The 16,698-nt window shown below is 37.7% G+C and overlaps 1 protein-coding gene across 8 annotated transcripts in view; it reads left to right on the top strand.

The window, feature by feature from the left end:
- Positions 1-1,862: 1,862 nt before the first annotated feature.
- Positions 1,863-16,698, top strand: part of ush2a (Usher syndrome 2A (autosomal recessive, mild)) — a 222,035-nt gene continuing 207,199 nt past the window's right edge. The window contains exons 1-5 of one of the 8 annotated variants that reach the window (XM_026171402.1): positions 1,863-1,885; positions 6,386-6,884; positions 7,421-7,635; positions 7,854-8,072; positions 12,869-13,034. In XM_026171402.1, the coding sequence (XP_026027187.1) occupies positions 6,411-6,884; positions 7,421-7,635; positions 7,854-8,072; positions 12,869-13,034 (1,074 nt within the window). In that variant the 5' untranslated portion in view covers positions 1,863-1,885; positions 6,386-6,410. The other 7 variants (XM_026171393.1, XM_026171412.1, XM_026171366.1 and 4 more) reach the window with 7 other exon arrangements.

Raw genomic sequence — 16,698 nt, 5'->3', positions numbered from 1 at the left:
TCCCCCTTGTTGTGACCAACTGGAAAAAATGTTAATTACAACAAAAATATACAACAAACACAGATATACAACTGTATATCTGTGGAGATCAGCAAAGTCTTAAAGCTGCAAGTTAGCTTTATGGGTCCAATGAAGGAGCGCTACAGGGCCATTATGAAACAAAGGGACCGAAGGACCGAATTACTGAAACAAAGGACGATCCTTTGGAGCTGTAGCCCCATTATCATGATCCTGTCATCACTGGGTGGGTTACCAAATATCATATGTATGGGAGAACTGCGCCCAATGAACAAGGTGAAGTGAAGTACCATTTGAGGCACTACACACATCCACAAGTTTTTTCAGTGTATGAGCATAAATATGAGGAGAGAGATGTTTGTAATTCTAAAAAAAATGATCTAAAAATAAATAAATAAAATAGGATTTGTGTTGATTATTGGGGTTAAATGATGGAATAAGGCTGACATAGATATTAAAATGCACGACTGTTATTTGTTTTTTAAAAGACTAATTCAATCATTTAATTTAGTTGTTGTTTTTCTCTTTTCTTCTGATGTTAGCTTTAATGAGAACAATGTACAGTTGGCATACAAAGTATAAGTATTGCTTCTGCATGAGCATCTGCAGTCACTGCTAGTGATGTGTCATAGTAGATTGTATGCTTTGTGTCATTTACAGTGTGTATGTTATATGTGATGACTAAATAAAATACTTGCACTAATTTCTGTGTGAGAATTGAATGACCATGCATATGTTTTCATTTATTTTCCTTAATATCACGTGGCTGAGCTGCAATAAATATGTTGATTTTTTTTTTAACTTCCATCTGCTGAACAGTTATTTCAGCTTGGAGGCAAACCTGTTGTCATAATCATTTTCACTACAAAAAAGTGATTAAAAAATAAAACTAGAATTCTAGTAAGCACTGAGAGCTCATCAGGGAAGGGTATATTTAAAGCTTGTGCAGTTTGTGCAGAACTGACTCACTGTGAAAGGAGCCCTTTTGCAATGAAAATGAGCTGAGTTTTATTATATTTTAAAAACACTGTAATAAAGATAATGATGGGGCAGAAATCTGATTTTAACTGAGTTATGCAGTGTGTGGCAGGGTTATAAGTAGAGTAGCACAAAAACAGTGAAATACAAAAGTCGTGATTCCACTAATTAATATTTTAAATGTTTTCTAAAAACAAAAATCAAATTACTTTAAAAAAAGTAAAAGTAAAGTAAGATTTGTATATTCAGGTCAAAATAAATTTAACTCAATAAAAACGGACAGTTTGTAAACTTTTTTAAATCTCTTATCTGCTATAACAGTTAGCAGTTGATTAGTTACTCATTCAAGTTTTTTCGAGGGTTTTTTGGTTTTGTGTTTTTTTTCCCAGCTAAACAAATCTGTTAGTACTATTAATTATCTGTGTTGGTGTGCTCCACGTTTTTATCATGGTTCTTCTTTGAACTTGCTTCGGTGGTTTCTTGTTTCTCTAGTATCTTATAGAAAACTAAAGCCGGTGTTATCCGGTTGTTCAGTGATGACGCGACGAATCCTACTTCCGGGTCTAAAGTAGTCTGCGTTTAATATGGCTTTTGTGTTGTTAACATGTTTAATGTTATGTATTTTCTTCTATTTGATCTCAAAAAGCTCCTAAAACAGTCAGTGATCCCTGTTGACCTCCCTCGGCTTTTATTACCACTAATCATTTATTTAAGCTCAGTCTTTAAAACCTTAGGATGTAACTACAGCCCAGCCTATGCAGCAGTATATGAATGACTAACCTCGTATTGTGGATGGATTATCTCAGTTGTTCTCCTGGCTGAAGTTTGGTCCTTTTACAGCATCCTGCCATGCGATTACATTTGTTCCTGACCACCGAGAACACTCACGGTAACTTTTATCGAGTGGAAAAAAAGTTAGCTTGTTTACATTATGCTAACATAGCTGTGTCGCTAGCGGTCACCTAGCACATCATTATATACCAGCTAGCCCAACTTCAGTAACCCTACAAACGTCACTGCTGTTTAGTTTTCTGTCTTCATTTATGCTGGAAGTGATAGCAGAGCTGTACGTTTTAATTTGTTTCCAAAACCCCGCAGTCAGGACATGCTATATTGTATTTAGATAGAAGCTAGCGAGCTAACTCCCTGCTAACTTCTAACTCCGTTAAATGTCATAAATTCCGTTTTCATGGATGGATGTTAAACTCAATTCTTACACCTGGTAGAGCAGAACGCTGATCATTTTATTAAAGATGAAAGACTTTAGACAGTTTTTCAACTCTCAGTAATGCCATAGTGATCGTTTGATATATGGACCTGCAGTGGAGTTTAGACCCAGACACGGCTAGTGACGTCAGACTGAACAACCGGATAGTCTCCCAAACAAAGTATGAGCATGAGATGTTTGAAGAACCATGTTGAGTAGACATTTACACCATGTCTTAAAGTTTGTCATATAATAGGTTTGGGTTTTTTAAATTGTTTTTTCAAGACAAAAATAAACAATGCTGTAATGCTCATTGTGGTGTTAGAAAAATAACTCACACAGTATAATATATACTGAACCATGAACTGGGACCTTATGATGTGTCTACTGCTCTGTGTGTGTGTGTGTGTAACATTTGTATATGGAAAACCTAATATTCTGCTCGGCTTAAAGAGAAACATGCAGCCCATCCACCAATTTATTCCACTTTTTCTAATCAGCAGCCAGGCCAAGAATGTCTCCATACATATTCATGCTGCTCTGAAGATTCGGAGACATGATACATTTACAGCCTACATTTAGCATATTAGCCTTAATGTTATTAGACCAGCAAACACAATTTAGCGAAATATAAGTCATACACAAGTAATTTTGAAAATGAGACAATATTAATTGTGCGATTGTCATCCAGTTTTAATCCCGCTTGTGTGATAGCACTTCAATCTCTCGAACTGAACGCGCCTGGCTGAATAAATTAGTACAATCAATGTATGACTAGATTCTTTGTCATGTGGACACACTCTGTGCAAATCTATGCAAATGTCTTATGAGGAGAGGATAAGAGAAACTCTTCTTGGCTAACAAAGCTCTTGATGATCACCGTCTATCTGACACTATGGTGTAATGTCATTTTCACCCTCTCAAAGGAGAAGAAAATGAAAAAGAGTAGGAAAATAAGAGGGATGGAAAACGTCAAGGTTCCAAATCATATATCGTTAGCTTCATAGCATAAGTGCCTAAGTCATTTGACTTAGTCAAATGACTTAGGCACTTATGCTATGAAGCTAACGATATGTGCATGTTTGCCTTTATACTGATGCACAGGATATTTCTGGATGTAACAGTACATTTTATTTTGATACCTTTTAAGCATTATTTTATATATTTACTTTGTTAAACTACTTGAGAAAACCAGGTAATCCACAAATCTGCCATCATGACAACCTCTTCATAAAAAAAGAGCAAGTTCCTCAACCCTCCATCCCCCACAATTTCTTTCTTTCTTCCTCCTTTCCTCCATTCACTTTTTATTGTTCTACCACCGTCTTTTCCCTCTTCTTTCCTTACCCACCCCTTTTCCTCCCTACCTCTATCCTATAGCCCCTAGCCACCACCCCTCTCCTCCTTTCCCCTCCCTTTGCTCCTCTCTGCCTGGTATTGATTAGAAGGCGAACCTCTAATCTCCTTAAGGTCATTAGGAACACTTAATTAAAACCTAGTTAGAATGCCTTTGTTCAACCAAAGCAAATTGCAGCTGTTCAAACGCGATTAGTATGATAACGCAAAAACTTGTCGGCAGGGAAAATTATAAGAGAGGATTCTTTTTTTTGGTGGAAATGTTTACACAATTTAAATGCAGAGCTCTTCAGTACACAAGTCTAAACTACTGTATACTTGAGTTTGTGCCTCGGCTTCTGCTGTGTGTGCGTTAAGGGGATTGTTCATAGTTTGCTGGTGGGTGGACTACGGGATGTTTTACATATAACTGGCTTAGACTCGCCTATAGGACTAAAATGTAAAAATGCAACGAACAGAATTTGTTGTGCAGGCCCGAAGAACCGTTTCTGTTGTTCTTTTTACTGTCATACGTGAACATTGTCAGTATTATTCTCTGCCACTCCACCCCACCAACGAACCCCGCCCCTACGGCCTTTTCATCTTGTGCATTTGAACCGGAAATAGAAAATACTCAGAAACTTCACTTTTTATTTATTGCTTATCAAAATTGAATCAGACTCGTTTATCTACATTTTCTCTATATTTTTTTTATTTTAAAATGTGATATTTAAATTTGAATTATGACATAAAATGAGATAAAATGACATGAGTCAGCAATGCACATGCACTTTTTGTATGTAAATTACTACCATATCACATATACAGTTAAATATAAACTACGCAATTTGGTTACTTTTGAATCCATGGCTTCATGATAGACCTACTGGGATAATCAACTACTGTTGATATTTATCAAGAGTCACTCAGTGTTAGTGTGGATCCCCGCTGAGTCGAACTGCTGAACAACCCCTCAACAGCCTTGTTTTTTTTTTTCTCAAAATTAATGCGTCTCGTTTTCATTATTCTTCATAATTTCCTTCCTTTATTTCAACTGGGGGGCCGGCTAAGTGACCTACGCTACAGGGCTTATTAGTAAATAATAATAATAATAATAATAATAATGATAATGATATACTAAACTTGGAACTAAGCTGAACAATGCTGATCCATATTTAAACTAAGGTTTACTGAGATGGTTAGCAAAATCATTTATACGATTTTAATGGCTTGTTTATTTTCCTGATTGATTGGTTTATTTGTGAGAGACTGCATTAAATACTTATATAGCGATTTGGCACATAGGTTGAATATGTACATAAATGAATAATATATGAACGACATGAGATTATAAATGATTTCCTGCAATTCTTTAAGTGGCCGGAGCAAATCAGCGTTGCCTAGCGACCTTGATAGCGTTCCTCTTTTCCTGTGAGAGCCACTTGTCTGCAACCCAGACGCATCCCACGTAGGTGGGGGGTAAAACATTACTACCAGGCAGGGGGTAATTATTTAAATCGCAAATTAATGCCTTGCTGTCAAAGACAATCTTTGGTGTTCTGTAACAGATGCAAAACGGATATGTCGCACTGTTTGCTCTCATGCCGCCTCCGGGGCTCTCAAGTTTCCGTTACTTGGTTCACAACAGTGTAACGTTTCACCGCCGTTACTTTGTGCCCGGTATCCTGCCGCCTCGGGCGCTGCTGGCCAGATGGCAGCTCGCGGTAATCTGCTTAGCAGCGCGCGCCGCATGTTCTGAATGAGAGAGGTAAGACAGAGAGGAAAAAACAAAACAAAAGCGGAGCTCTGTCAAGTTCAGTTTTTGGTTTGGCTTTTTTCTGTTGAACTGTAACAGGCAAAAAATAATTCAAGTCATGTTTGGAAAGGACTATTTTTTCTTCTGGAGCGGCGTCTGTTACCGCTGACAGACAGGTGTGTGGAGGAACAGGTAGCTTGTTTTGTACGACTCATGTCAGAGCAACAGGTTGAATGTTTGTTGGCGCTGCACTTGTGATGGGGAGAGAGCTTTGTGCGGGGAGTCCGCAACGACAGGTAAATCTCATAGACGTACCACATATTTAGGCTGTTATCTGCATAGGTTTACAAATTTGCGCAGCACATAGTCTTGTAGGCGGTTTTAGATAAAGTGTAAGCTTTTCTATCTCCTAACGGATAGTATAGATTGAAGCCTGGACCAAGTAATCTAACACTAGAGATGACTGCACTGCTGGCCTCTTTTTGTGCGTCTAAATGCGAAATTGAAGCTGCTAAGTATTGTAATGAAGAGAGCTTTCCGCTAAGCCTCAATTTCCAACAAACTTGTGTGAAAGCCCGTTTGGTTGGATAAAACCTGGGAGCCAGATGCCAGAGGAAAAAGGGCATGTTTAATTCAATGGGAAATGAAGAAAAGGAAAAAGCAATGTAGCAGTATCAGCTGAGCTGTGCCTCCATCAAGCTGTACATGATAGTGTAGGCTTTGGCTAGGGAATAGCCTGCATGGCATTTCACTCTCCCCAGATTTGTCTCATGTTGGATTTTGGTCTGACCAGGTCTCTCTTTCCTTCTCTCCTTCTCTCTTTTCCCTCTCTAGATTGTAAAATCCTACCTATCATGTGAGGGCTTTGGTTACGGTTTTTGTGTGCATGTGTGTGTGTGTATATGTGTGTGCCTGTGAGGGACAGTGTAACAGAGAGCTAAGAGTCATAGCTTCACCCCAGGAGCACTGGCCTGTAAAAAAATGTTACTGTTACCCTTAAAGCATGAAAGCATGACAGTCATCACTTATTCAAATCCTGCTAGAACTCTTCCAAAAGAAATCCAAATTCAGAAACATCTCTCTGCCTGCAGGAATGTTCCAAAGTCCAGACCTGAGATGCTGGATCCCTCGGAGAAACTGATTCTGGAATGTTGTGGAGCGAAAGGCCTGAGATGGACTGAAGAGAAGGGAGACTGGAAAACAGAGGCAGGGGCGAAGGGAGACAATGTGCAAAGGGAAAGGCAAACATGGGGCATAGGACACAACAAATGGAGAATGAACGGAGGTAGAGAATCACTTCGTAAGTTATGTAATGACAGCAAGTGGGGAAATAGAAATGATATGCACAGAAGTTGGAAGGACAAGACAGATGCCTCTGGGATGTTGTCAGTTGCAGAAAAAGAGGGTGAAATTGCACAAAGGGAGAGGGAAAATAATCTCTGGCCTATCTTTCTGTGGCTGTTGTCCCTGAAGAACATCAGTGAACAAAAGATGAAAAGGCAGAACATCATGAGGATGAGGTGGCGTTATATTCTTTTCTGGTTACCTCTCCTCTTCCTCAGCCTCTGTCCAAAACCTGCTTCTTCACAGGTAAGAGCTGCTTAAAGATTATCATTTCTGATTCAGATGCTGTTTAGAAGTCAGGCTAGGGTTACCCTAACCCATTAATAATAGTTCTGTCCAGGTAAGTTGAGGCACTGCTGCAGTGAGTCAAAATAAATCTGAAGAAAAAAAATTATTACATCATTATTAATTTCATCATGTAAACCTATGCTTTTTCCACATTTGTATCTCAAAACATCTTCAGATACATCATTTGCAAAGAGTACATTTTCCAGTTGAACTAATTCAAATAATATGCCTATATATTTTAATTATTTTGCTTGTAAAGGTCTTAATCTTGATAAATACATCACATGCAATTGTAAGAGTTTTCTATACAAAGTTTTTTGTGTTACATTGTGATTGATATTGTTATTATTTCTTTGAAGTAGATTCAAATACAGTATATGGCCTTACAAGTTATTATTGTATCCAAATGTTTGTGGCTGCAGTCCCCAAAGCTACAAAAACATGGCAAGACACCAGGATTAAAGGGATTATCAGACTTTCTCAATCTTTCACAGGGACACTTCCCACGAATGGAGAACATTGCTGCCTTTAAACCCGTGTCGACCTCGCCGCCTCGTTACACCTGTGGCTTTCCAGAGCGGAGCAGCTACTGTCAGTCACCTTCTTCTCAGGCTGAACTGCTCACATGTTATCAGGCCTTCTGTGTCCAAGAGTGTCCCTATAGATCCTCCACGCCTCCGTATGCTCCGCTGCTGCTGGCTGCACACAGGTAGCTTCATTAAGTTCAGAGTAATGTCAGGTATTTTATTAGTTATTTTCTGTCGAAACCTTTAAGGCAAAGCAAAATGAATCAATTAAAAAAATAAAACAATTGACTTATTTATTAAATTGTGTTAATGACATTACAATCGGTGTCTTGCTAATAACTGCAAGTTATTTGGTTTCTTAGGGAGAACATACTGACATGCCTGCACTTCATTCCATCAGGGGTATCTGTGTAACTGAAGACACTAACGACACTCGTCCTGGTACTCAGAGAGAAGCTGGAACCTCTAACAGTTTCGATGGGATTTCTAGTGGATCCAGCAGTTTGTTGTTTCAGCCAGGCCAGGATGGGTGCCTGGTCACTCCCCCTTCACAGAAACTTGGAGCAATGGGTTCCCTCACCTTGGCATTGTGGATAAAACCAAGCTCTGCTAGGGAAATGTGAGTCTGAATTATGTAAGCTGTAAGAATACAGTTGTCATTGCATAATTGGAGATAAGAATCCTTCTTTAAATCGAATCATCCACTGAGTACTGCTTTTGTTAAAATTGTTTAATTATTAGTCTTATCATACAGTTCATTGTGCAGTACAAAATGTTTAGATGGCTTGACAGACAATGATTGTTTACTTCTTAACTCATAAGAAGCAAAAGACAGATGATAGCTGTGTGTGCATGTACATGGCAGCTATTTAATTGTGTGTGTGTGTGTGTGTGTGTTATCATATATGTTTTCTATTACTTGAGGTTTGGCTAATCTTTCAGTTGCATCATCCCTTCAAACCCTCTCCTTCTTCTGTAAAGTGCTGCAGTTCTGGTAGTTGTTGGAAACAAAAAAAATATTTAGCAAAATGCATTAGGTTTTGATTGAAATGTTTTCCGTTTGATTGAAAGCCATGTTTACAGTCAGCAAAGAAGCCAATTAAATCAGGTGGAAAAAAGGAATTGGAAGGGCTAGTTCATGAAAAAGAGAAGCCAATCAGATGAAATAGAGGCAGAACATGAGAAGATGGCGTGGCTGTTTTCTTGACAAATCCTATTTAAAAAAAACAAAACAAAAACCTAAATGGTGAAATTTGTTTTGGGAAAAACACCATCACCATTGCAGTAAGTCAGTAAAAGGACAGGTAGGTCTGTGCCCGATGTTCCCTTTGTATGATTGCAACAGGTGAAAAAGACTGAATATCTATTTGATCCAATTCAGGTTTTATTTAGATTGTTCCAAATAACAGCAACAGCCACCTCAAAGCACTTTATATTGTAAAGTAAAGATCCCAGACAATCAGACAACACCCTATGAGCAACCATTTGATTACAGTGGGAAGGAAAAACTTCCTTTTAAGAGGTAGAAACCTCCAGCAGAACCAGCCTCAAGGAGGGGTAGCCATCGGACGAGATTGGTTGGGGTTGAGGGTAGAAAGACAGGACAAAATACTAGGAATGGGTGAAACACACATGAATATTAAAATTTTATACAACCTCCTAGGACCTGGCGTCCACGTATGTGGACATCACATTTTGGGTTATTTAGACCAAAATACTAAATTTTTCTCTACAAGGGCCTGATATCCACTTACGAGGACATTATACTGCTACTGTTCTATCAAAATTTTAGACGAATACCCTCATTTGTGGCTCTTATTTTTCTTAAAAACAAAAATAAGGGAAAAAAAAAATCTGGTAATTCTTTGTTTTTACATTCATCAGGCCCCAATATGCCCAAATATCAAAGAAAAATTAAAAATACATGTAGTGGAAGAGTTCGGGTCTTAGGAGGATAATGTATTTAAATATAGTCAATTATTAGTACTGGGTCTCAAATACTGTTATATAGCATCAGAGTAGTGCTACACTATCCTGTTGTAGCGATGACATATAAACCACTCCTTCTAGACCACTGTGAAGTTTAGTCAAAATGTATATATATGATGATAGTATGACATTAAATATGATTTACAAATATTTACATGAAAGAGAAAGCCCTGTGATATCGATCCAATAACAAGGAGCAGGTCAGGTCTGGTGAGATCAGTATAACCATCAGGAAACAATTAGCTGTCATGTCACAGACATGTTGTGTGTAAGAGACAGTGGATGAGAGTGTGCTGGTATGTTCCAGGCAAGGGTAGCGTGGTGCAGAGTTACACACTCTCAGATCAGCTTGCAATCACATACACATGCACACACTCACATAGACAAGGCGCTTGCCCACACTCAAAGAGGTCAGCTGGCTTTACTCCGCAACCCTATCTCTTCCTACATACAGCAACACTTAAGGCAGGTGATTTGAACAACATGGCATGTCAAGAAATTGAAAGTAAGCTAAAAAAAAAAAATACATAATGCCTTTGTTTAAATTCAAAAATTTAGCTGATAAAGCAGGACTAAATTGATTTGGCAGTGAGCTGTTTTTACACTGTCAGACTAGGGATGGACAGCTTAAAATAAAAGTATCAAACTAAATTCAGCTTCAGTTGCAGAGAAACCATCTTATCTTAACTGTAAAAATGTAGTGTCTGCATTAACCACAGGTTAACAAAATTATGTTATGCTAGTAGTGGAAAATGCAGCCTTGAGTTGATGGGCTCGGTCTCACGTTTGTAGTGTTCAAATGCATCTGACACTCAGGTAATGTCAAAGCAATAAAAAGCTTTACATAACTTTATTATATAACTACAGTAGTATTCAAAAGACTTGTAATATTAATTTATCTCATCAAGAAACATAAAATGATCTGGTGAAGTGTCATTATATTGTTTTTTTAATATGATCAGGAACAGTTTGCACCATTTTCACAAACAAGGACAGGTTTCCTGTTTTGTGGATTACTTGGAAATTTTGAGTGAGCTGTTAAGAATATTTGGAGATTTCCAGACATACTGCATTCACTTATTCAGCAGTGCACCAAAAAGATAAGTGTGACCAGGATCTTTACACTAGTGATAGCTCTGAAGGAGCTTTAGTCTAACACCAGACAGGCTACATACATGTTGTACAAACTCTGTGGATGTTCAGTTAAATGTCAGTGTCTGTTAAGTTTAACTCAGATGGAGAATCATTCAGAGATCAAATCTCTCCTTTAAATTTCACGCTGTGATTTTTGTTTGTGAAGTTGTCTGTCTCAGGATTCAAATGACAGACAAGTCTTGTCTTGGTCTGTGGAACATGACACCTGTATGGCTGAATGCAACTGAATGGAAGTAATATCTCCCCCCCTTCACTCACTCTTTCTCTCTCCGTTGCTCTCTTTCTGCTGCTGTCGTTGGCTATCATTCTTTTGTAGTAGAGATGATCATGGCTGCCATCAAAGAAGCCAGATGAAAGGAGGTCTCTATCCTCACCTCTGTCCATCTTTCCTCACCCCACTCTCTGTGTCCCTCCCCCTCTTTGTGATTTCACATCCCTCCCCTCTGAACAATGAACAGACCCAGCCACCTGTTCTTCCAGACGATGGTTTTTACAACACTGTGGCTTTGCTTTATAGAAACAGATTATGGTGATAGTAGTAGCAGTGTGTATGTTGAGTATTGTGATGTACAGTTAGGTACATAGGTATTTGGACAGCGATGCTTTTTTTTCCTCCTCTCTGCATACTACCAAAGTGGATTTTAAGTCCAGCAATAAAGATGTGATTAAAATTCAAACTTTCAACTTCAACAAAATGTTGTAATAACTATTCAGGAATTCAACCATTTTTAGACAAACAAAAGGGCTGGACAAGTTGTAAAGATAAGGATTGTTTGTAGTACTTGAAAATCCTAGAAGTGTGGTACTAACTTGGCTATTGTAGAGTGTTTCTATGTCTTGAGAAACTCTTGGTTTGCTTTTGCAGTATGCCTACTTTTATTATCCATTTGCACTACAAATTGCTGTCCAATCGGTTTTGCAGCAGTTGGCTGAATCTGAGCCCTGCACACCTCAGAATTCATGCTGCTACTTCTTTCAACAGTCACATCCTCAATAAAGAACAGTGATCCAGTTCTACTGGCAGCTATACATTTGACATGTAGTTGATAAGATACTCCTAAACTAATGTAATGTTATCTGTCTGAGATTTTTTTCTCACTAGGTGTTTTTTTTTTTTTTTCTTTCAGCTTATTGACACTGACCTCAACTTTTCTTTGGACCTCATATTGAGAGCTTTAGTCAATTGCTACCAAATACAAGTTCCATCCTTAGAAATTCACTCCAGAACTTTTATCTGTTTAATTTGTCATTGAATTATGAGTCATGTGGACATGAAGTGGACATGAAATTGACATAAAACTGGTTGTCGGTTACTTGTCTAATTATTTTACCTCTGATAATAGGGGCCATGTATTTAAAATATTTGTATTTTGTTTTTGTTAAAACTCCTTCAATTAAAGCTGAAAATATGCACTCCAGATATCTGGATTGTCTTTATTAAAATTCACTGTGGTGGTCAAATGAGAAAATTACAAAATTGTCTTGTTATCCAATAAACCAATAGGTTGACAGTCTAAAAATTGCTTAATTTTAAGTAAGCATATAGCTTTAAAACAAAGAAGCAAACATTTTTTACTTTTTTTATTTTTTTCCCCACATATATCATTCTTAATATCAGACTGCTGCTCACATAAAATTAAGTTGGACTCTGTGATGTTCAGGTCAATATGTATGGCCAGTAATAATTGCATACCTTCCTTAATAGACACTTTTATGTGTGTGTTAAAGGAAAAGTACTTGAAATAATTTCTGACTCGTGTTGTACTTATAGCAATTTACCTATTGGTGTTTTTTTTTTTATATTTGTTTTCTTTAGCCTGTCTTTCTATCTTTCTCTCCACAGAGACTCACTTTTATACCTACGTGCTTGTACAGACATACATTCAAATGCTCTTTTTCTCTTGCATGTACCTAACTGTGATTTATAGGGTTTCCTGCTCTGGGTTCATAAAAGCCATGATTTCCCATAAAATGTCAGTGATGGTGGTTAATATGACACGTAGAGAGTGTGTGCGTCTGCGCCTCAGCGTAGCAGCGGAAACCTTACAGTCATGTAAAATATTGATATTCCATGTGAAAATGTCAGAATGAGAGACTGTGTGTAGTGTTGCTCAGCTTCATGGGTGTTAGAGTCCATTCTTCCCTTTGTTTCCTGAGGTGAAGCTTTAAAATTCTTACTGCTAAATATTCATGTGAACCTTTTTGGACTGTCAACTGATGCAGACATAATTGAATCCTTTATTGTTTATGTGTGTTTTTTGTTTCTCTCAGGATGCTCCTGGAGAAAAGTTCAGAGCAGCGGCTGTTTTTTTCTCTGACCGTGTCTGGGGAAGCTATCATTCTGCGATATGGTCAGTCCAACAATCAGACTTCTATGAACAGCTTTAGAACAGAGGGCAGACTAGGACTGGAGAGCTGGACACATCTTGTTTTGCAGGTGAGTAATACATAGTTTAAGTATCCCCATGGTGAGTCGTGTTAAAGATGCTATGGTTGGACACTGTCAGAGGTACATGAATTTGATCGTGTATATTTACACCCAGCCCGCTTGTAATCATTCTACCATGAGTTTTGTTTGTAGCTGCAGTACTTAGGGCTGTGAAAGCGGAATTGTCTCTTTTTATTATAATCTGATTTTCTCTGTCATCCTCTGTGTCTGTTTTACTCTTTCATTCTCTGTCCATCTTTTTCTCATCCACTCTGTGAGCTGGTGGTAATTATACTGGAAAACATCTGTTTTGGAACAGCTGCTGGGGCCAGGGGCATACACATTACTTCAGACACACAGACACAAATGCTTTCCTTACACTTTCAACACAATATTTCAAAAGTCTATGGCCTGAATGAAAACAAAAGCAAACAAAAAACAAAGCTGCTGAATTTTAGTTACTTAAGTTATTTGGGACTTTTTTCCGTGATTTGTACAATATAACAAAGAAAGTACAGTCTTGCCTATACAACTGTATCATTTTTATTTTACTTAAATATATTCTAATTGTTGATTCTTTTAATATTTTTTTTAGATAGCAGTACTTTAGTGCATGTGCTTTTGTACATAAAATTTGATGTATTGGTTGATAATTCTTAACTAAATACATTTGTCTAATTAAGTTATCAATATTTTTTCCCAGCTAAACTTGGCATCTATCGGTACAATTCAAGTGAACTTGTGAGTTTCTCAATGCAGTGCCTTTTTCTGTCTAAATATTTTACATATATATGTACTGTGTGTTTTCTTTGGGTTTCTTTGGTTTTATTCATTTTTATTTCTTTTTTCCACACTATGAGTTGATGTAAGTTTTATATGAAGTAGAAATTTTAGGAAACATTCAGTAAGAAATACAAGGTGGTCTGGACAAAATGAGGCTTTCATTAGCACTGATCACACTAAAATGGCAGGTAGTGAAGTGGAGAGAGTTTTGAGGCCCCAAATGGATCCCTATGTGTGTTGATGTGAGTGTTTCTGGTCCGTTGAAGGGTATCATTTTACAGATTACTCCACTGGACAATCTCTCTCTTTCAGGATCTCTGAATAACACTAAGGCTAGTGTAGGGGGAAAATATGGTTAACATGGTAAGCCTTAAATTCTTGCAACCTAAGTTGTATTTTTTTTTCTGTAAAAACAGAACAAAACACACATTTTAACAGGCATTAGTAGAATTTATCCTGTTAGCAATATGATCTGAAATTTAGCTGTTGAGTACAGCTGGCATACATTTTAGGCAATCCAGGAAAACATCTTCAGACATCAGATAAAGGCCTCAGATGTCTGACCATAAACAAAAAAGCATAACTTTTCCCATCAAACCTCCCATCAGACCTTTGACAAAACAGCATCAGACTAAAAACGGAAAAAAAACGCATCAGGCGATATAGTCTCAGAAAAAATGCATCAGACTAAAGGGTCTCAGAAAAATCAGCACCAGATTAAAAAGGTCTCAGAAAAAGCGACATTGGACTAAAAGGTCTCAGAAAAAAAGGGCATCAGACTAAATAGGTCCCAGAAAAAATGACATTGGACTAAAGGTTCCATGCTTCTGACTAAATGGTCTCAGTCAAAACGACATCAGGTTAAAAGGGCTCAAAAAATGGCATCAGATGATATGGTCTCAGAAAAAAACGCCATCAGACTAAAAGGCTTCAGAAAAACCACATCAGACGACACAGTCTCAGAAAAAAGTGAGAAGCTTCCTGCCAGCCAAATTATTTTCCAAGTGATCAGTGTGCGAGACTGGCAGAACATGGCTGTGTCCAAATTCAGGGGCTGCTTCCTTCAAAAGCCACATTTGAAGACCGATTATGTCAGAGTGAAATGATGAAAGCTGTCCAGTGTCATCCAAATGTGGCCAACAAATGCGTCCTACTTTCCTCAGTTTTGGAGGATGGGTCGCACCTATGCTTCGTCCTCCCTATACCAGGATTCATTGCAAATCAAGGTTGAAGGAATTTTTGGGGAAAAATGGTGGATGGTCAAACGAAGTGGTCCAGAAATAAACTTTTAAAAGTAAGTGCTGAGTTTTATCGCCCTCAAATATTCAGCGGAACAATTGTGAGTATAACAAAGACTCACTTTCGGCCAAGTTATGTGACATTACTGATATTGCCACTAAATGTGGGTTAGGTCCTCCATGATTTGGTTGGTTGGTCAGTTAGTTTGTTAAGTTAGTTTCTGGCCAAGCTGAGTCTGTTTGGCGATGTGAAGCCAAATGTACTTAAAGGTTTTGGGAAAAAATGAGCAGACAGTTCACTTTTGACCTGTGGATTTTGTTAAGGAAACAGACAGACTTAACCATGACATGCGGAAGTCATAGTTACATGAGCTCTCATCTTGTAATGAGCAACTGATAATAAGACAGACAGTAAATGGATAAGTCCTCATTTTGTTTCTGCTGTTTTTGGCATGCTTATATTATACAACCTGAGACCGTTACCTTTCTTATAAAGCCCAAGATAGGATTCTGTCCTGTTTCCCCTTTTTTAGTTTTTTTTTCTCTCTGATATATAAAATATTTCCATGTAATTCTAAGAGAAAATTGTGTTTTGATCTGATAGTTAACAGATATTTAACAAAGTTATCTGATTTTGTTGTTAAGTGGCATGGTTAATTTCCTTCCGCAAGTATTCAGAGTCAGGAGAGACTGAAAAACCCACCAGTGAGAGGTGATGAGACAGAGGCTTTCCACCCCTGATGAAACAGCCGGAAAATTCAGCAATGCGAGGAAGATGATGAGGAAGAGGAGCCAGCAGCAGCTCAGAGAAGATGAGAACAAATAGCGGTTCTCTGTAGTTTAGAAAATGGTGGAATCATTTAAAAGAAATTCTAGATGTTTGTTTCTTGTTTGCAGAGGTATCGCCAACACAAAATATAACAGCTTCATTCAGGGAATGACAAAAATAAATTTGTGATGAATCACTGATGTTTTTCCTGCAGGAAAGGACAGGGGAAAGAAGGAAAAATAAAGGCAAGCACAGACAACTTTGACAATGCTTTGATGTATCCAGAATATATTTAGTTAAAAAATGTTCTTAACGAAGTGGGATTGTGTTGGTTTTAGTGGAAAACGTATGCAGCTGACTTAAATAAAATATTCAAAAGAATTGCAAAAAGTTGTTTTTGCAGTTCTTGTCATGAAGTTGTCTAAGTATTTTATAAGGATGTCATGTGTCTGTATCCTCTCTCCTATTGGACCCTATTACCCAAAAAACATCAGCCTGTTTTAATGCTCTTATATCTTTAAAATCTTAAGAAAATTATGATATTGGAACTTTTCATCCAGTATAAGAATATTTACTACATCAGTTTACATTTCATTTTATTTGAAATCTACAAAAGGATCAAATCTTTTTAGTCTACTTTTAGCTGTTACTGTGATATTGCCCTTTAATATAACTAAGGCTACGTTCACACTGCAGGTCTTAATGCTCAATTCCGATTTTTTGATCAAATCCGATTTTTTTGTCTGCTCGTTCACACTACAAATAAAATGCGACAGCAAACGCGCTCTAGTGTGAACGCTCAAAGCGGCCCGCATGCGCAAAAGAAGCTGTCACACACAACGAGCTCTGTTTAGACCCAGAGCAACAGTATTGTTTGACTGAT

The sequence above is a fragment of the Astatotilapia calliptera genome, chromosome 1 (genome assembly GCF_900246225.1).
Source record: "Astatotilapia calliptera chromosome 1, fAstCal1.2, whole genome shotgun sequence".
Lineage (NCBI taxonomy): Eukaryota > Metazoa > Chordata > Actinopteri > Cichliformes > Cichlidae > Astatotilapia > Astatotilapia calliptera.
The sequence above is the reverse complement of the archived record's forward strand: the minus strand, read 5'-3'. Positions and strand labels throughout refer to the sequence as shown.